Genomic DNA, 22,267 nt, shown 5'->3' on the forward strand with positions numbered 1-22,267 from the left:
CTGGAGGGAAACAGACACAAACAACTAAACGACTAAGGAAATACAGGAATTTCCAACAGTGGCAGGTGCTATCATGGTGTTCTTTGAAAAAACTGAACTAAGGCACAAATGGGAAAGAGACAGGTATGACAGTTTTTGGAAAAGCAAATGCGTGGGGGCTGGTTCTGTGGCATAGCAGGTAAAGCTGCCACCTGTGGTGCCAGCATCCCATACGGGCACTAGTTCGTGTTCTGGCTGCTCCACTTCCGATCCAGCTCTCTGCTATGGCCTGGGAAAGCAGTAGAAGATGGCCCAAGTCCTTGGGCCCCTGCACCCATGTGGGAGACCTGGAAGAAGCTCCTGGCTCCTGGCTTCAGATTGGCACAGCTCCAACCATTGTGGCCAATTGGGGAGTGAAGACCTCTTTCTCTCTCCTCCTCTCTCTCTCTCTCTCTCTCTCTGTAAGTCTGACTTTCAGATAAATAAATCTTAAAAAAAAAGAAAAGTGAATGTGTATCTTCAATCATTAAATAACATCTTTAAAAACTTAAATGACATCATTACACTAAGCAGTGCCATTATCAGCAGCAAACTAGGTATTAGAAAACACATAGGTGTTAAGGTCAAAGAGTTTGGGGAAAAATATCAAGCAGGGGATTGGAGTTCCAGCACTGATGCCCACCAGGTACTTGATCTTTGCCAAATCATCTTGCAAAGACTCACTGTGATTGTGTGCAAAACAGGAATAGCATTATTTGCTTTCCAAAAATGTTGTAGACAAAAAGAACTTACATGCATTGGTATTCTGCAGAGATTAAACCCAACTGAAATCTACCTTCTTTCTCGCATCTTTCAATCTTGAGAAAGTCAGTTTCCCTTTCCAAACGTCTTCCTACTTCTTTCGTTTCCCTATCATCCACTGGCCCTACCACCAACTGATATTGCCGAAGTCAGTTTTAGAACTCACAAAATGAAAGAACAGGGAGAAGCAAAGCCCCCATGTTTTTCCATCCAAAGGCCTAATAAGTCATGCAAGTGATAACAGTTACTATGATTATTATATTACACATCAAGCTGATCCCACTGTGGGTTATCTCCATTACCTTCCACTCATTATAAGTGACATACTTCCACACATACAGCAGGTGTCAACTAAAGAGTGAGAGATCCCACTGCAAGACAGAAGATGCGATGGATGGACTCAGAGGCAAAGGAGTGAGAGCAAGATGGGCCTGGGTTTCCTGTCCTAGGTCTCCTTGAACATAACTGATCTTTATAGTGAATCTCTTCTTCCACTTCTACTGAGATTAATGGGGCCTAGTGTAGCTTGCTGGAAACTGCGGGACAATTATTTTAAGGTAGGATGTCAGTGGTCTCTCAGGCACTGGCAGTCGCTTACCTGGACAAAGATGAGAGGAGCCAAAGTCTGTGAAGATGGGGTAAGAATAAGTCAACATAGCACCGCCATGACCATTTGTGTGCCACATTCTAACCTATGTCCTTTGAATTCTGTCAAAAAGCCAAGACAGTTGGGCACAGAACAAGAGGAAAGAAAATTTAAAGAGAAACCAGAGAAAGAGATGTCCACATGGTGATTCTGTGTGAATGCCATCGTGTGCCACATTTCTGTTTGGATGCTCTGCCTTGAGTCCAGCCATTAACAACCACATAATCTCATTAAGCTCATACATGATCCATGGCAGATTGTGGCCTGGGAATATCTGCTAGGAGTGAAGAAACCACAGGGCCCTGGTCCTGAGATTGGCACCATTCCTTAGGGAAAGACAGGCGTGGCCACTGGTGAGGCACAGCCAGGCCATGGTAGCTCATCTGCTGCCACACCCATACTTTTAAGCATTTGACCAGAGAGGGATCTCACCCCACCATAGAGGATCCACATTAGCTTTAATAAATGTTCCTTTCCTACCGCTTGACTATCTTAACTGTGGTCTAAAAACTTGAAGACTGAACTTGAGAATCAAGATAAGTTAGGTTTACACAGCTGACTGATGGACAGCTGGACTCCAGACAAGTCCCACTCCAAAGCCTGCATTTGTGACTACAGTGGCTAACCTGGAAACACCCAAGGCCCTTCTCCACATCCTGATTACAATCATGAATGATGGTTCTTTACTTCACTCCATGGTTTTACATCTTACTGATCATATGAAAAGTAGAAAGAAAAGTGGCAGAAAAATCATCATTTCAAAATTAGGATTTATAATATTTATATACTAACTAGCCTGCCAAAGAGCCTCACAGAAAAATCAAACAAGAAAAAACTGAAACCGCAAAATAGAATAGTATGGAAAAACTTTATTTCTAATAAATACTGATATGTTCTTACTGCTAGTACTGTTTTTTTCTACACTGCTACAGTTTTCATAATACGAATACATACCATGGAAAACCCATCAATTTACAACTAATGCTTCTGCCCATTCACAGAAACAGTCAAACAAAATCTCCTTTAGTAAAAGCAAGGCTATTGAAAACAGCCTTTAGTATGGACTTTTATAAAGCAAGGACTCATCAGTGGGTTGCAAAACTACAAAAACATTGCTAATAACTGAATTATTAAATAATTAATGGAAAAATGTAGGCAAAATGAGAGAACATTTATGACCATGATTGCTTTTAGTTAGAATATTAATTCTTTATTTTGAATAATCATTGTGAACTACTCAGTTCAAACAGTAAATGATGAGCTGACAAAGCAGTGTAAACACATCTAAATTTCATAAATAGACTTACTTGTATTCCCTACTATTGACATTAGCTCAGGTTTGATCATTAGCAAGTGGGCAATATTTTCCATCAGTCATGTTTATAAAAGTCTGTATTTGGACCTTCACATGCAAGTGCACACAGCAGGCTTCATGGAAAGAAGGGCAAAATCCTTTCATTCCGCAGTGAAGTTGTATGGTCAAAACTCAGGCCTCTTAAACTAAACTAAAAAATATTTCATTGGGAAAAAAAGGAAATTCGTTTGCCAGATTTCCTCTGAACACTCTGCCTTCCAATGTCATTTGCACTGAATTTCTATTAGAATAAAAACCCTGCTAACTTTTCCTTTCTCTCTCCAGTGGCCTCCTTGCCCTTCATAGTTATAGGACAAGACTTTCGCCATGACTGTTGTTTGTATTTCTGTTCCTGCTCTGCACGTGTGTTACAGGGCCAGCCACGTAACAGTCCTCATTTCTCTAGAGAACTAATATTAGCGAGAGAAGACAAGATTTGCTACATCTGCTGTCTCTAAGGAGTGGATTTCATCACAACTGAATAACCACTATTTCAACATGTGGGCTTCTCACTGACGTCCACCTCCCCCTCCCCAGAAAAAAACCATGGCCCCCAAACTGTCTTTGCATAAGTTCATTGCCATGATATTTGATCTGCATCCTGGTGCAGACGCAGTGGCATGCTGTTTTATTCTTTCTCAGAGGCACTTGGTACCGCAAATGCATCACTACAGGTGCAGTCAAGTGCTGGCATTTTATTTTTTTAAAAAAATCACATAATGGATTCAGGAAAATACATACCTGATTGCACTTGCAGATAAGTGACCATAGGAGCCACTTGCTGAAGAGCTGCTACGGGAATTATTGAGAATCGTGACCAAGGAGTTGGGAGACGTCCTTATCATGGTCTGAAGGTCAAAGCTATGATCGGACAGTGGTGATATGGACAGTGTGCGTTTTCGGCTCGGCCTGGCTGACAGCCTGGGGCTGGGGAATCTGGTGCCTGTTATACAAACAAAACAGAACCTGATTACCTGCAGTTGGACTCTATACCTGTTATTGATTGCTACTCGCCTGCGAGGAAGAAGAGAAGGATAAGAAGCCGGCAACTCATGGTGACAGGCCCCTCTCCTCCCCCTTGTGGTCCATGGGCTACAATTGAGGAAATTAGGGAGAAATATTTATCTTCCAGGGGCTTACCTCGGGGGAGCTCTGTTTATTAATGTGCAGGCAAAATGATAAATTGCTAAACAAAAGGGAGAGACTTTTATGTGTTATCCCTCTCATTTCTAGTGATTTATGAATCTGACGGCTGCTTAGATATTCCCATCATTAATTCACCACAAGTGACAAAGACAGTGGTTCCCACAGTTGCTACTCCGCCCTCCCCATCCCAACACATACCGTTTTAAGTCAATGAGCCAAAGGAAAAACAGGGAACTGAAGCATCAGAAGAAACGAAATTCAGCTCAGTGGTGCCCTCGTTGCCCTGTGATTTCTGCAATTATCGACTCTATGGCATACTTACAGCATTTCTAAAATAACTAGTGGATACATTACCCCAAACTGGTGGTTCTCAACTGGGGGCGATGTTGTCCCCCAGGGGAAATTTGGTAACATCTGGAGACGTTTTTGGTTGTCACAACGCAGGGGCACAAATGGCTTTTAGTGAGTAGAGGCCAGGGATGCTGAATACCCTACAATGCAGAGAGCAGCCTCCCACAATAAAGATGATCTCATCCCAAAAGTGTCAACATTAAAGATCTCTGGCCCCAATTCTGGATAATCTAAGAGCACACATCCCACAACATATTTAAATCTTGGGGTGTTGTGTGTTCACAGGTTTTCCAAGGTGGAGGCAGAAACCCCAGAACACACGATTATGAAATGTGATGTGCCTGCAAGGCATTGTAATCCTTCTCTAGGTCTTGTTTCTCCAGGAAGATTTAACAGAGGATAACACATATTGAAGTTTTTAGGCTTCAAGAAAATTCCACCAAGGAAGTCCTAGTCTGGAGGTGACTATTGTAAACTTAAACATTTGCCAACCCAACACAATGCTTTTTACCTGAGGAGTTGAAAATTAAATGCCCATCTGCATTCTAATTTGGAAGATAGGGGAGATGTGAAATTCAGAGCACAGGGAGGACCGTGACCCACAGATCTACTCTCATCTTTGCAAAGGTCCTATTTACATCACAGAGTTGTCAACATACATTTGATGAAACAAACAGAACAGAATCCCAGTAGGTAAGAGGCAAATCAAACACTATTATTAGTATCAGGCAAAAATGGAGGGCTTCTATTGCCTCATAGCATGGGTATACCTGCTTACAGGGGCACAGAAAATTGATGTGTCCAGAAAACTTAAGTAGTAGATAAGCCCTCATTATAGAAAAAAAAAAAAATCCAGGCACTTTGTCTTCAAAAAATTCACTGGGAATTTAACAGAGACCTTGATATAGATAATAATCCAACATGCTTTGAGCAATTTAATGAAATGGGATACACAAATATGTAATATTTTATACTATAACCACAAACTAGAAATAAGTGTTATCCATATATAAAAACTGGAAAATCAATTTGAATATGTGGTATCTATTCAAACATTTCTTTCAAGTATATTTACCAGGAATTGCCTCATTTTGAATAGTTTTATTACCAGGCTGATTCAGGGTGCATTAGCTACCTCCACCACGAACATGTTTTTAGGTATCTTTCCCTATGGTGTCCACCTCCAACATAACTGTGTCACATTTACTCATTCTGAGAGGCTAATTTCATCATAGAGGTTTTTTACTGATGACACACATGACACTTACAGATATTCCAAGAAAGAAAAACAACATATTTTTCATCAATTGCATGTGATCCTGAACCACAGCCCTTCTCTGTAGGACTTAGCAATCATTGGTAGAGTCAGAAGAGATCCTGGACAGTGCTCATGCCTGGAACATCTCTAAGTTTCCAAATCACTAACCAGCAGTGATGCAAGAGATGAGGAGGTTACCTGATGCTCCTGGTATCACATCAAGACAGAGCTCAGGCGCAACACAGCCTTTTCAAGACATCTCCTCTCTGCTTTTCCCTAAAAGATCAGCTCTTACTTAAGTAAACTTCCAACAAAATAAATAATGAGGTTTTCAGGGGCCTGTCTCTAGGATGTTCCAGGATATCATATTCTTTTATCTTCTAAAAAGGTCACTCAAATCCGAGAAGGTAGATTTAGAACCATACACAGGCTTGTTTATTCTTACGTGCTACTATAAATACTCTACCTTACATCTTGCTAAAACCCATATTTGCCCACTGCTGGCTCATTTAAAAGTCACTAGTTCATCTGAAACCAGTTCATTCAGGTTTCTGCCAAGTAGAGTACTGAAGATTTGCTAATAATCAATTGGAATGACCAGTTATATCCCAGTTTGGATCTGCCATTGTGGATGGCAACATGGTAACTAAAGATCAGTGTTTCCCTCCTCCATTGGAAAAAATCCCCTACGACTTCACTTTCCCACTATTCATCTTCTCATATTCTATGTAAATGCTACTTCAATTATTTCAGAGGGAAGGAAGACGCTGCCCTACACTCTGTAATATGCTCTTCCCAACCCCTAATAACCAAGCAAACAAAAGAAAGCATTTTGGCACAGTGATTGGGAGCCCCCGTTCAGTGAGCTGCTGAGACACCGGAGAGCATTTCCAAGCAGCTCCAGGAGCAGCAGCCCAGCACTTTCTGCTCACGCACAAGCCAGAGCGTTTTCATTGTTCTAGCAACACAAATATCTCCAATCTGGCTTTCTCCTAATTGTTTTGTTTCTCTACTCTAATAAAAAATTCTGACAAAGAAAAAGGAGGTTTCTTTTTATGTGATGAATGATAGGACATCTAAATTCCTACTTAATGACAATCAATTTACCATATACTCAGGCAAATTAAAATTCCTTTAATTAGTTTTTACAAAGTAAAAGGGTAGCTTCATCCTTTATTTAGATAAAAACCGCCACTGCCTGACTAAACACATTCTCATCAAATAGAGAAAGTAATGTGGGCTGACCTTCCAAGGGTTCTCTCTTATTTTAATTCTTTATTTGCGGATTTTAAATAACTAATTTGCATAATAACAGTCAACTTTTTTTCCAACAATCGCTAATTGAAATGTGGTTATGATGAATCTGAAATGTAGGCTGTCTACCCTACAAAGCCAAACAAAACCTCTGCAGAAGATTTAATGCATTTCTTTCACTTTGTGTGTGGTAATGAGCTCCCCAATGGAAACCAATGCAGATTATCTGTTCTTGTGGAAGACAGGAAGGTGGTTCTTGGTGGCAAGGAGACTAAGGCTCAGTCACCTTCTCTCTATTCCAAATCTGAGGACTGAATTACTAGAGAGTCAACTAATGCACACTCTGTCACAGAAGAATCCAAACAGATTACAGATGGAAAAGCCAAAGATCAACACTGCTAACAGCAAAAACAAACACAACTGCAGGGATACTCCCTGCTCAACGTCATACTGTACTCACTTTGGAAAGGAGTGCATCTGTTCATGTGTGACTCAGCTGATGCTCTAGGTTCACTTTCTGGCATCTTGAAAGGGGATGTGGACTTCAAAGATCCGGACAAATGAGAACTCTGGGTGTTCTGAAGAGCAGCCATCATAGGCTGTCTGTCTCTGACCGAAGGAGTCATCATGTGCCTTGAGGGACTCCAAAGCAAGTGACCAAACGCGAAACCAATGATCCCATTTCCTTCCACTGCTTTTGCACTGCAAGTAGCTCTTTTTGATACAGAAACCGGTTTCCTTTTTCTAGATGTATCTATTCTGACCTCTCATGTATTCAGTAGCTATAAAGGTCTTAGGGAATAGACTCTTTTAATGTGAAGAAAACATATAGGGCCAAATAAATCATTTGATATAAAAAATGTACACTAAGGGATAAAAAAAACCCAACCTAATGTACATCATAAAATCCGAGAAACCAAAGGGTGACCTTACAGAATCCATCCATGAATCTGATTTATTCCCTTGTTTCGTTATCACAAGAATCAGGGCAGTAGCAGTTTTGCACTCGTTAAATTCACAGATACCTCCCACATCACAATTGCTCCCACCTGCCAGTTCTCTGCTGGAGCCTTCCCCTTGCCCAGCCAGACACAGTCACAGGGTGGTCCAACATGCGGCAGCTGCTTAGAGGACCCAGGGAAGCAGAGCACCAAGTACCGGTGCCGCCCCCTTCTCTGAGCTGAAAAGTCGGATCCCCTCATCTCTGCACCCTCCTCTTCATTCCATGTCAGCACTCTTCACCCACTCCCCACCTCCAGGACTCCAGGGGCAGCCCAGTCACTTACTATCCATGGCATGAAGGTACTCCATGTGGATGGCCCCTGCACTGGCGGTGGCAGCCGATGGAAGGATGTCTGCATAGGGACTGCGCTGGCCGGCAAGCAGGGCCATCTGGTGATAGTATTCTGCAGGGCTGACTCCAGCATGTGGGGCTGCACAAGGACACAGAAAGGGGTGGTTACACTCGGAAGGAGATCCGCTGCCAGTGCTTCTCCAAGGCCCAACTGCCTTGCATCCCAATAAGCAGCTCTTTCTAAGTAAGGCTCATTACAAGAAGGCTCCTCTGACTCCAAGGGTGCTCTCACTGATGTCTGCTTGCTATCTTTTATTTTCAAATAAGACTGAAGGAAAGGAATACAAAACATGAACAAAGTTTATGATGTTTATCTAAAGAAACCATCAAGAATTCAAAATGATTACAATACATTAATACATCATCAGGTTTGGCCCCCAAAATCAAGTTTCTTACAGCAAATCGCTGCATTTGCACACTTCTTACAACAGTAGACAACTCAGACAGCTATGATATCTTAACCAGACATACTTCAAATATCTCCTGAAGCTCTCTGACGAGCAAGTCTGAGTTAACTTTCACTAACAAGAGGAGCCAGGGCTTCTGAGTGGAAAAAAGGGCAGCACAGTTTAACAACAAGCGACCGAGTGATAAGCTGCAATTTCATGTCCCATAATCTAAAAGCTCTCTCTTCCTTTTCCTCATTAGAAAATCAAAAAGGAACTATACCCATCAATCTGGAGCAATTTACCAGCAAGAGTCAGCCTTCTATGAGTGGGATAATAACTGGTTTCTACCTAGCAACCTACGTGCAAAAGCAGCAAGAGACTGTAGTGGTTCCAAGGGTGGCCTCCAGATACACAGAGATCTGGATTCAAACTGGCTTCATGAGGTTGTTCAGGAATTAAAATCAGAAGAGATGCATGGAAAGTCCTTAGCACATAGCAGTTGATCACTTAAAGCTAGTCTTACAAATATTATCTGGAACATCAGTGTTCCAGCAGGTCTGTGGGTGTTTCAGATGTTTCTCCCATGATACAGATATTTAAAAAGGAAACTTAAAACAACAAGAGAGAAATATTAGTGATGTTGCTCTATTTGATCAGCTGTTGACTGCATAGTTAAGAGGCAGGAAAAGGAAGGCAGGTCAACCGAGGAAGGTTTTATTCATATTCAACATCAAGTGCTATCAAAAGTGGGTGCTAAGTATGCTTTTCAGATCAACTAATGGTGCCACTAACCAATGGCCCAACTAACTTTCTGCCAGCTGGACAGAACTCCAAATCCAGTTTTAGCTGGCCTCCCTGCCTCTCTACCTGGTCTCCTTGTCATTTTCACCAATTCCCAAGTTTTCCATGGGGAGAACTCCATTTCTACCACTGCAAAACCAGATCTGAAACAGAAGAATAAACTTGACTCTCTTATAGTTCTATTATTAAAATAGGAATTTTGTATAAGTAGCAAAACTTATTCCTTTAGTATCTTATAATTGTATCCACTGCATTGAATCAAAAGAAGGAAAAAAGAAGTTATTGCTGGAAGAAGTTATTCCTGGAAATACAACCGAATGGGTATCTCCCAAGAAACTTCATGCAACTTCACACGGTGCAGGACCAGCTTCAGGTAACAGCCTCTGTGAAGAATGTGCAGGGTGCATGGAAGTCAGGTCACACACTACTCAGTGAAACGAAGTGCATGCTGTTTCTTCTGTTCTGAAACAAGCAGCAACATCTTGTGATCTGTTACAAAGAACTCATAACCTGCTACCTGCAATTAATGAGACTTATGCAATTGTGGTCTTAATTCAGATCCCAGCAATTGTGGGCAAGTGAATTTGTATATGCATGCATGAGAAGGGAAGTCATTTCCTGAATCAAAGGAATGGGTTATAACTTGACAGTAGGGGAACACAGAGCTCCAATTAAAAAGAGTTATGTGAAATGCAATTAATTGTGAGGCTAATGGAACCAACAGGAATATGATCCTTGGGAACCTAAAATGACTATCCAGTATTATAGAAATAAAGTCTAAGTTTCTTTTCATTCCCACCATATTCCTCTTAAGAGTCTTCATTTGGCATGGCCAAGGACAGAAGCACATGCAACAGGTCCACATCATGATGTTTTTTTAGATCTTGCTACCCAGAGTGTGGTCCATGTACCAAAAGACCTGACGTCACTCGGTAGAATTTCAGAAGTGTAGAATTACAGGGCACACCGTGACCACACAGTACAGAACTGCATTTTGTCAGGCTCCCCAGATAATGCATCTGCACATTAGAGCTCGTGAAGCACTGCTCTGTTATACATACCTGTATAAATGTGCCTCTCAGAAGACACACAGAGCAGAAAAGTATTCAGGATGTGGGGAGAAGAGTGCTCAGGTTATTCCTGCACGTGTGTGAAGGGCTGCAGGGCCAGTTTCACTGGACGTGGGGCAGCAGAACAGACAGCGATGAAGACACTGTGTTTGCGAGTCAGTGAGATCTAGATCTGAGTTCGTTCCTCCTTTGCCGCTGACTGACAGTGGGATGACAGACCAGGGTGCAATTTCCTAGACCCCTCTGCACATGGCTGCCCTTAACCCAAAATGCAGATATACATTGGTCATCACTAATCTGAAAATGCTCAGATGTCCAAAACACTACTTGACTTTACAAGTGGAAAATTCCAAACTTGACCTCATGTGACAGGTTGCAGTTCAAATGCAGAAATTAAAGACATTGTATGAAATTATCTTCAGAGCATATGTATATGCTATATATGAAAAATACATTAATCTATGGGCCTCATTCCCAAGATATCTTATTATGTTTGTGTGAATATTCCAAATTCTGAAGGAATCCAAAACCAGAAACATTTCGGGACCCAAGGATTCCAGATGAGGGATACTAAACCTGCATTGACACCCCTTGCACAGAGGCGTTGGACACTGTTAGAAAACCAGGCACTCAAAGCACGCAGCCCAGTGTCTGGAGTATGGGAAACACTCACTGAACGGAAGATGCACTTTGTGTGATGCCCTAGGTGAGGTGTGGGGAGGAGGTGGTGGGACCTGTGGAAGCAGAAGCAGTCTGAGACTTACCGTCTGTAGGGCTCAACCCCCGGGCTGCCGAGATCATGGAGAGGGAGGGGCTGCTGTGCAGGGACCGGATGTAGTCCATGTAAGGGTTAATGTAGGGATGTGGCGGGCTGAAGGGAGACTCAGAGGCTGCAGGGTTCCGGTGTGGGGAGATCCTAATGAAGGGCAGGTCTGAATACGTCGGGCTATTAGATAAGGCAGAAGGCCTGGGGACAGAGAAAACCAGACACAAGAGGTACACGTGAGACACGAATCTCCATGGGCAAAGCGTGTCTGCAGAAGAAAATAAGATTGTACGTGAACTCAAAGTGTTTTAACAGGAAAATACAGAGCATACACTTGTATGCAGGAATTCCACAATTTTTTGGTAACAAAATACACTTATCTTTTAATTCCATTTTCCACAACTTTTGAATGTACCTTCACATATTTCCAGTTAGACTTCCTTAAAATCAGGATGCTATAATGCAGGCAGAACATTACTATGCAGTTATATGGATAAAGAACACCAACTTTGAGAAACTTCCTTGCACTCCAAATATGGGGAGATACAGGTTCACCTTTGAGTCTCCTAACGAGAAGAAACTAAGACAACTTCCAGTGTTTGCTACCACTCAGTATAGTGCCTTTTGACTCAGATATTAAGTTATCATTTAAAACTTACCCCTTATGGTCATGAAGTTTCATAAAAACAGAAACAAAGGAAGAATACAGCCTCAAATCCTTCTTGGTCTGCCCATAAAGAAGAGAGAAGACAAACTGCAGAAGTCTGTAATTACAAATGTGAACGCAGGCCCCTGGATATCCATGCACACGCTGCACTTCCAACAGTCTGGCTGTGCTGAGTGAAGCCAGCCTCACAGACCTGGGTTGCACTGATGAGAAGGCAGCACTTGTATCTGCCTTCGGCTCTGCCTGTTTTTCATGAGCATCCCCATTAACCATGGCCAGGGAGCAGTGAGTAACTATTCTTGAGGTCCGAAAGTTGGCAAAGAAGGGTGTTTTTAATAAGCCCATGGCTTGGTTATAATGTGCCAAGAGAGAGAGAGAGAGAAGGTATGCTTTTGGCTAATGAAAATAAATGCTAAATTGTACCTTGTGTCTGTCATATCCTGATCAACTCTTTGATCTTCCTTCACTTGTCCGACATCCTGCAGCCACTGCTGAAGTCCCTGGGGACAGCCATTTCTAGAATGTAATACTGTTGCTGTCTTGTTCCTTCTCTAATAGAAAATGTTTTGTGTGGATAATCCAGTGAACTGGCTGTGACAGGCTAAACACTGGCACTCTCTTTCTCATTCACAGAGGGTACGGCCATAGAAAGGAGAGGGTCTGATGGAGACAGGTCAACCGAGCACGGAAATTCCTCTTATGCCACTGGCTTTTAGGTCTGACACGGAAGGGAGGGTGAGACGCATTTTCTCCTTGCAAACCCAACACAGGGAGGGCTGGGCCCTGGACCCATCACTTTGTCAGAATATAATCTTGGTAGAAGCCAGCTCTTCTGAGTGCAAAGTGCAGGCACTGAGATGAATGAACCCCAAGATCAGATAACAAATTTCCTCTCACTAGAAAATAAAGGAGGTTGAAATATGGAGGGGGAGTGGATTTTCTCACCCTCTCCTTTTTACTCTTTTTTCATTTTGATTTTTTTTTTTTTAAATGAGGCGCTTTCTTTGTTACTCACACGCTACTTCCAGTGAAGTAAAATAAAAATCCAGAGTTTTCTAAATTTATATGTGGGAAGAATAAGAACTCACCACCTGAAAAGTTATTTCTTGTCAAAACAATGGGAGGCTTTCTACTCATTTAGAAATTAGAAAACTTACTTGTGTTTAACCAGAAATCAGCACAACCCATCCTTTATTTTAGCTTTTTTTTCCTACAAAATAAGTTAGCTTGTGCCAAGGGTTAAAGTATCCATTCAACTCTGAACATATTTGCCCTTGCTGAAATCTTCAACTCCATTTAGACCTGTCTACTACCTTCCAGGGTACACAGGATGCTCAAACTCTATTTGGAAAGACAACTAAATATTCCCATCTGACTCAAAATAATTCTCACAAACACAAGCTTATTTATGGGCTTATAGTGAGATGTCAGCAAAACAGAAGTGTACAGGAACAGACATTTCAAGAAGTTCACAAAATGACACCTCAGACAAATTTTTGCTTGTGATCCACAGAAACAAGGACTAGATAATATAAACTACAAATAATGAAGACCATGCATTTCTTACTGTTATTATTTAGACAGAAATTATAACATTGAAGCTCATTTCTGTTTAGCCCTAACATTTAATTGCCTGGATGTACAATAGTTGATTTATCCATTCATCCACTGAAGGGAAATCTGGTTGCTTCAGGATCTGTTAAGACTTATTTATCTATTTGAATGGCAAAGTGGGGGGGTGGGGGAGGGAGAGAGAGAGAGAGAGAGAGAGAGATGTTCCATTCATTGGCTCACTCCCTCAAAAATGGCTGCAATGGCCTGGGTGGATCCAGGTGGAAGCCAGGAGCCACGAGCCAGGAACTCCATGCAGGTCTCCCATTTGGGGTGTCACGGGCTCAAGAACTTGGGCCATCACCTGCGTGTCAGCACTAAGATGGATCTGAAGCAGAGCAGTCAGGATCGAATTGGCACTCTGCTATGGGATGCCTGCGACACAAGCAGGAGCTTAACCTGCTGCCAAAATGCTGGTTCCTAGCTTGAAGCTTTAACTCTCATGAACAAGACTGCTGTGAGCATCCATAAGCAGGTTTGTGTGTGGAGGAACCCTTTTTCCAAAACAAACCTGAATGTACCAGCCTGTTGTGGTCCCCTCCTGACAGCATCTTGGAAGCATCCCATGGACTTCTCAGAACCTCCATTAATAAAATCATAAAGCCACATGAAGTGGTTACGAACATGAACTCGGGTAACTAAACGCATGGGTTTTGAAGGAATGAGGTTTGAATTCAGGCTCTGTCATTCACTCTGTCACTCAAGCATTAAACTGCTTATGTACAAAATAAAAATAACTCCCTCCTGGGCTGCTGTGAGAGCAGGAACCCATGTGTATAAAGAAGAACATGGTGCCTGCTACAATGGAGCACCTGGTAAAGGGTGGTTGGGTCAACATTAACTATTTTTAATGAATTTATATTCATCTTATTTTAAAGGCAGGGAGACAGATGGAGAGAGATCTTCCATCTGTTGCCTCATTTCCCAAATATCCGCAACATCATGGCCTGGGTGGCTGGGCCAGGTTGAAACCAAGACTCTGAAACCCAATCTGAAACTCCACATGGGTAGCAGGGACCCAAGCACTTGAAGCATCATTTGTTTTCTTACCGGGTTCACATTAGCAGGCAGCTGAATTGGAAAAAAAAGGAGCCAGGACTCACATCAGCTATTCAAGTATGGAAGTGCTGACTTAACTGCTGCGCCAAATACCAGCCCTTGATATTCGTATAGAATCCTCTAATAAACGAATGTCCAAATGGTGATTTGGCTTCTTGTAGCAGAGCAGTGACTGGTCTTCCAAGTTCCTTACAACCAGTCACTCACTGAAAGTTCCCAGCTTATTCAATCTGTTTCCACATTGGGCTCTTGTGATTTGTATTAGCATGATTTTTCTCTAGCACTGATGTTGACAAAAGTGAGTGTTTTGCCAACGAGCTTGAGCATCAAACCTTAAACTAGTGTGGCTCTACAGCCACCTGACATGGATGTAACTCTCCAGGCATACTTTAAATAAAGCTGCTTTTCACGTTACCTAACACAGCAGCTTCCAAATTCTTGGCAGCTAGATCATTCATCAGTTACAATGTTTTTTAACAAATCTGAGAGGGAAAGTTAAACTCTGACAGGCAGATGTGTGTTCACGGCTGTGGGAAGGAGTCATTCCAGATTCCAACCAGAGGAGGGGTGAATTCTACCAAAGGAAGAAGAGGAGAGGTGTAGCCACAAAAATTTCCCAAGTAAATGACATATATTATTGAACAGATTGTCATAAACCTGACCTGGTCAATATTTGTTGAGCTCATTAAAAATCTTCACTTGAGGATTACAGAAGCACTAGCAAAAATATTATAGGTGCCTCTTTCTTGGATTCTATTTTGAGTAGACACACACTGGGATAGAGCTGAAGGTTACTGTCTGTCTCCCGTCACTGTCTGGCTTTGTGGCATCCTATCTTCTCTCTGTTTTGGGGCTGTATGAGGCTCAATATTAAATGGAAGGCATACACCACAGAGAGCAAATCCAAATGGCAAACACACAACACTGAAACTTAGAACCAGGTCAAGAACCAACAGGCCATGCGTTTTAGGATGTAGCAAAAAGTACAGAAATATGTCTGCAATCTCCCAAGCTAATGCACACAAACTGCTCTCTGGGAACTAGAAATTCTCAAACCATAGAGGTTTTTTTTTTTTTTTTTTTTTTTTCCCTTACGCTGCCAGGAAACTATTGAGAAAATCAGCCACAGCTCCACCATCCCTGCAGCTGGCTCAAGTATGCAAGGCCTCAGCATCTCCATGCAGGGAAAATGTCTGTTTCTATCTGTCTTTCCAATACCATAAAGACTTAATATGAGTTAGCAGTTTGTTTTCATATTGATCAATGGAAACCAGGCAATTGTGTATGAAGTATAATTTCAGACAAGAAAGAAGGCATGGGTTATTGTGAGATTCTCCCAAAAGACAATAAAATGATATAAAGTTGTGTTTGAGGAAATAAATTGATTTCAGATTATCTTAAAAGGCCATGAAAACGGCTTACAAGAAAAAGAGTGGGGTAGACATTTGGTCTAGTGGATAAGATGCTGGGTTGGGACACCTGTATCCTATATTGGGTTGCTTGGACTTGAATCCTTGCTCCTCTGCTTCTAATCCAGCTTCTTTTTATTGTATACTCTGGAAGGCAGCAGGTGATGGCTCAAGTACTAAGATCCTGGCCACCCATGTGGGACACCAAATGGAGTTAGTAGCTCCTGGCATTGGCCTGGTCCAGCCTAGCTGTTGTGAGCACTTAGAGAGTGAAGCAGCAGATGGGAGCACTGTGTCTGTCTGTCTGTCTGTCTATGAAATAAATAATTTTTTCAAAGAGTAGAGGGTTCTTATAAGAACATTTTTAATAGTAGACTATGTAAACTTAAAAGCTAAAAACACATATTACAAAGAATAACTGGACTTCTTAGAATGAAATCACATTACATAATCTAATTTATTACTGCCTTTTCATCTATCTTATTGGGTTACTAAAATGCCAAGATTAAAATCACAGTATTTAATCACTTACATTACCCAGCACAAAAGTATTAGCAAGGTCTATATGCTAGATTATTAGAATTTGCTTTCCCCTTGGTTAGAATGAGTGTCCTTTGTAACTTTTCATGAGTGCTTCAACTACTGAAAGACTGACATGTGCTTTTATGCAGAGCAAGTTTAGTTTTTATTTAATTTTGCTCTTTACATAACAAGAAGCCACTCTTTTTCATATTTGAGAAATGGCCTAATAGAGAACAAAGAATAAGCATCCCTGACAATGCATTTTAACCAATTAATTATTCAATAAGCACAGTTTTAATAAACCATAATTTATAATTAAAAAAACTCTGCTTTTCATACAGCCAAGGAAACAAATAAATAAAATGTCCAGAACACATATAATATTTCAAAAAGTTCATGAAAAAATAGAATTAAAAGATGTTTAATTTGTTGTAAAAATTTCTGAAATTCATCCATATGATAGGTCATCAAAAAATTCACAAAAATGTATATTATGCAAGGATTTCAACATTCTTTTGCACCAAAATAATCTTATCTTTTAATTCTCTATGAACACTCTGATACATCCTTGTACCCTAGAACAGTGTCAGAAATTTGTACAATCATATACTTCATCTTTTCCTCTATTCAAAGTAAGTTTTCAGATAACCTCTGTCCGAGAATCACAACGTGACCTTGCATGTCCAGGTAGGGACACGGTAGTTACTTTCCACTACACCTCTTTGCCCACAGCCTGACCATGACTCAGCTGGTTCACTTTCCCTTATGGTTTACCCTACAGAGAACTGGCAGGAGTTGGGGGTGGCGGAAAGAGGTCAGGGGATGTAGTTCCCTTACTTCTTCTCTGCATGGGATGGTTCTGTGATGCCACATGCCTCCCCTTGGGCTACACTCTGGATAAGAGACCCCTCTTCTGCTGCTCCAGCCCTCACCAAATCACTTTTCCCTTCCAAACTCTGCTAGTCCTGGGGCTTTACTATGACTTAACCCCGCCCACACTTCCGTAATTATCCAGTCCATTAAAGTGCCAAGCCCCTAAGTGGGAAAATGGCCCCATTCATCACCCCACTTTTAGCCTCTGCAACTGAAGAATATTTCCGTGCATTTTAATTAATCTTTACCTTTTGTAAACTTACTCTGTTAGATTTTAATTTTTTAAAAAAATTTACTTGAAAGGCAGAGAGACAGAGACAGAGAGAGACCTTCCATCTGCTGGTTCACTCCCTAAATGGGTACAACAGAAAAGGCTGGGCCAGGTCAAAGCCAAGAACCTGGGATTCAACCTGGGGCTCCTACATGGTTGCTAGGAACTAAAGTACTTAAGCTATCACCTATTGCCTTCCAGGATGCATATTAGCAAGAAGCTACTATTGAATCAATCAAAAGAGTTTCCTGTGAAGGAAGAAGCCAAGCAAATACTCATAATTCTTGTTACCCATGTCCCTTTTTTCCCCCAAAGCAATCTTTTCTTTAAGGAATACAAACGTCATATATTTCATAAGTACAATTTTAGGAATATAGTGATTCTTCCCACTATACCCCTTCTGCCACCCACACTCCCCTCCCTCCTCGTCCTCCCTCTCCCATTCCCAGTCCCATTCTCCACTAAGATCTATTTTCAAGTCCCAGAGAACAAGTTTTATCATTAAGGCAGCACCTAAGAAAACAAGCAATGGAGTCAGACATTTAAGCATAACTAAAACTTCTGAGACATAAGAATATCCTCCACTTAATACACTAAAATGAAATAAATCTTTGAGAACCGTTTTTTTTTTAAAGAACTTATTTTTATTTATTTGAAAGACAGAGTTACAGAAAGAGGTAGAGACAGAGACAGAGAGAGAGAGAGAGAGAGAGAGAGGTCTTCCATCCGCTGGTTCACTCCCCAGATGGCCGCAATGGCCGGAGCTGTGTCGATCCAAAGCCAGGAGCCAGGAACTTCTTCCAGGTCTCCCACGCGGGTGCAGGGGGTCAAGGACCTGGGCCATCTTCTACTGCTTTCCCAAGTCACAGCAGAGAGTTGGATCGGAAGTGCAGCAGCCAGAACTAGAACCAGCGCCCATATGGTTTGCTGGCACTTCAAGCCAGGGCGTCAACCTGTTGCGCCACAGCTCCGGCCCAAGATTTACTCTCATAAAACAACTCTTTGAGGAAAGAGGTCCTGCATGGGAAGTTAGTGCACAGGGACTCCTGTTGTTAATTTAACAATTAACACTGTTATATATGACATCAATGATCATCCGAGGCTCTTGACAGAGTTGCCTAGGCTATGGAAGCCTTTTGAATCCACAAACTCCATCAGTATTTAGACAAGGCCATAAGCAAAGTGGAAGTTCTCTCCTCCCTTCAGAGAAAAGTATTTTCTTCTTACTCATGTCCTCTAACAACAGAAGCAATGCTATTTAAGTGTTGTGAAAGCAATGCTATTATTTATAACTAAAATTGATTTTATTCCTTCCAGAGAGGTCTGCAGAGAACAATTCCCCCAAATTTGAGTCCATTCTGTGCTATACATACAACTCTATGGTACAAGATCAAGATTTCAAGGTCAAAGAAAGGCCATTCAAGCAACTGTAATGTGGAGTGAACTTTTATTTTAAAAGAGCTCTTAAAGAACACACTACTGATTCAAATAAACACTTGGGAAATAAATGACCACATCTCACAGTATGGGCTTTCTTTCTGCCCCCAACTTGGTATCAAGAGAGTTCAACAGAGGCATGTCTTGTGCTACAGTAGGTTAAGGTGCCAGTTGGGACGCCAATATCCCATAGCAGAATGCCTGGATCCAGTTCCAACTCTGCTTCTAACCCAGCTTCCTGCTAATACACATACTGGGAGGCAGCAGGTATTGGCTCTAGTATGTGAGTTCTTGACTCCCATGGGGAAGACCCAGATGAAGTTCCTGTGTCCTGGGTTTTTCCTGGTCTAATCCCAGCTAACGTGTGCATTTAGGGAGTGAACCAGTGTATGGAAGATCGAGCTCGCTCTCTCTCTCTCTCTCTCTGCTGCCATTCAAACAAATAAAAATGGATAAACTTTAAAGAAAAAAGAAAAAAATATCAGCAGATGAGAGAAATCAGTGAGAAAGCCAAGATACCTGACCCAAAAGTAGCTTCAAAACTCATTTTTAAAATAACACCAGTTTTGAACCTTTTAGTTTTATAATTTGACTCTTTTGGCTTTATTTAAAGAGCACCTTCAACTCAATTTTTCCTCTAAATGAATAAATAGTTGACGCAATTTGATTTGACCATAGCAAGTTAACGGGATTCCTTTCCCCCTGTCCAAATTCAAATTCTCTAGAAATAGAGAAAATTTTAAAAACTTTAAGTTTGATTTCTTTTTTAAAGATGTATTTATTTATTTGAAGGCAGAGTTACAGAGATGGAGAAGCAGAGGCAGAGAGAGAAGTCCTCCACCTGCTGGATCTCTCCCCAAATGGCTACAACAGCAACGGCTGGGACAGGCCGGAGCCAGGAGCCAGGAGCTTCATCTGGGTCTCCCACATAGATACAGGGGAACAAGCACTTGGGCCATCCTCTGCTGCCTTACCAGGCACATTAGCAAGGAGCTGAATGGGAAGTGGAGAGGCTGGTACTCAAGAGTGCCCATATGGGATGCTGGCACTGCAGATGGTAGCTTAATCTGCTACTCTACAGCACTGGCCCCAAGTTTGATACTATGATTTGTCAATATTCCTCTCCTTCTATAGACTCTATTTTCTAGAATTGGATAAATTAACAATTCCACCTCTAAAACAATATTCAAAACAATATTCAAAGGAATATCCTTTCCAAAAGAAAATACACAGCAAAAAGCAAAGATGTTGAAACTCAACAATGCAAAGAGTGGTTCATCAAATAACTACGTCCCATCTAAGATGAACCAGTTGTATGTAGAAAACTCTGGGAAATGTTACACTGGCTTTTTAAGTATTATATTTTCTAATACTCCTATTCATAATGGCTTCCTTTCCTAGAAACTTTTGAGTTTGAGCCATGATACCACCATGTGTAAGAATAATGACCCTAAAGTACATATAAGATACTCAATTAGAATTATTTTAAAACAAACCAGTCCATGCTTGTATCATCTATCCGCAAATTTCAACAATCTAAGATGAAAAGACATTTAAACAATATTGGGAGCACCAATTCAGGGTCTGTTGTTTAAGTGAGAAACTTCCCAGGGGCCCGTGCCATAATCCTCCGCCTGCGGCGCTGGCACCCTGTATGTGCACTGGTTCTAGTCCTGGCTGCTCCTCTTCCAATCCAACTCTCTGCTAAGGCCTAGGAAAGCGGTAGAAGATGGCCCAAGTCCTTGAGCCCCTGTACCCATGTGGGGGACCCAGTAGAAGCTCCTGGGTTTGGATCGGCACAGCTTCAGCTGTTGCAGCCTTTTGGGGAGTGAACCAACGGAAGAAAGACCTCTCTCTCTCTGTCTCTTCCTCTCACTGTCTGTAACTCTACATCTCAAATAAATTAAAAAAACTTAAAAAAAAAATTTCCCAGCAGGAGGCTTCAGATAATGTATAGAAATAACTAATTAGAAACATCAGGGGCCGGCGCTGTGGTGCAGCAGGTAAACGCCCTGACCTGAAGTGCCGGCATCCCATAAGAGCGTCGGTTCGAGACTCAGCTGCTCCACTTCTGATCCCGCTCTCTGCTGTGGCCTGAAAAAGCAATGGAGGATGGCCCAAGTCCTTGGGCCCCTGCACCTGCGTGGGAGACCCGGAAGAAGCTCCTGGCTCCTGGCTTTGGATCGACATAGCTCTGGCCGTTGCGGCCATCTGGGGAGTGAACCAGCGGATGGAATTCCTCTCTCTCTCTCTCTCTCTCTCTCTCTTTCTCTTTCTTTCTGCCTCTCCTCTGTGTGTAACTCTGACTTTCAAGTAAATAAACAGAACTTTAAAATAAAAAACAAGTTGGATTCCCACTATTTAATCCTTGCTTCATGTTGAGTCTGCCTGCAGTTGTTACGGAGGATATTTATAACAAACACAATGGTGCAATTGGAATTCTGAGCCAAGGAGAGTGTGGTGTACCTTAAGAATCAGCTGGAACAGACTCTGTAATGGCAATCTGGTATACTGAGCTTAAGGCTGTCTTCTGGAAGTGACCATCAGCATAATCCTTATAAGTATGTCATTAGTAACCACTGATTATCTGCTTTCCTGTTGTTCCTTATAGTCTTGGAAAGATACACCTTACTCCTTCTTCTCATTCTTTAAATATGCTTATTCTAAGTTATAACAGGAAGAGCCAACAAGGGACAATTATGAATGATCTCAATGGCCGTTCTACAAAAGAAAATCCTCAGGGTTTACCAGGGCCCACAGCAGAGGTGAAAAGGGTGGGCCCTTCAACAGCAGGCTCTTCAGATTTAACTGTAAGCACAGCTTGCAAAACTCAACCACATGGAGACTGACACTTCTATCCTACACACATTGTTCATTATTCCAGATGCATATACTTTTGAGGGCATCAACTTTTCAAAAATAAATTAAATATGGAAAAGGAGTATATCTGCTATACTGGGAAACTTTTCTTTGTATGACTCACTAGAAAGATGTATTGAGTTCTGCATTAGGGAGTCTTTTTACCGTGGCTTTGCAAACTTTGTCCAGTACACAGAGAATAATATTGTGGGAGACTGAAAGTAAGTCTGGGCTCTAAACAAGGAGCCAGAGGGTCTCCTCCTGCACTCCTTCTTCACAGGGAAAGCAATGGAGAGAAAGCACTTCCGGTGAGAAGTAAACCAACCGGAAATGTCTAAATGACGTGCAAGTCTTGGTTGTTTGCTGCCTTTGGAAAACCTGTGCGTGGGA

General features: G+C 41.8%; 1 protein-coding gene across 3 annotated transcripts in view; it reads right to left on the minus strand.

The window, feature by feature from the left end:
• GLI3 (GLI family zinc finger 3) overlaps positions 1–22,267 on the minus strand; it is a 279,339-nt gene that overhangs the window by 81,651 nt on the left and 175,421 nt on the right. For all 3 annotated transcript variants that reach the window (XM_062179474.1, XM_062179472.1, XM_062179473.1), the window contains 3 exons: positions 11,168–11,370; positions 8,076–8,222; positions 3,522–3,723 (listed from right to left, as the gene is read on the minus strand). In XM_062179474.1, coding sequence (XP_062035458.1) covers positions 3,522–3,723; positions 8,076–8,222; positions 11,168–11,370 — 552 coding nt within the window. The remainder of the gene's footprint in view (positions 1–3,521; positions 3,724–8,075; positions 8,223–11,167; positions 11,371–22,267) is intronic.

Source organism: Lepus europaeus, chromosome 20 (genome assembly GCF_033115175.1).
Source record: "Lepus europaeus isolate LE1 chromosome 20, mLepTim1.pri, whole genome shotgun sequence".
Taxonomy (NCBI): Eukaryota; Metazoa; Chordata; class Mammalia; order Lagomorpha; family Leporidae; genus Lepus; species Lepus europaeus.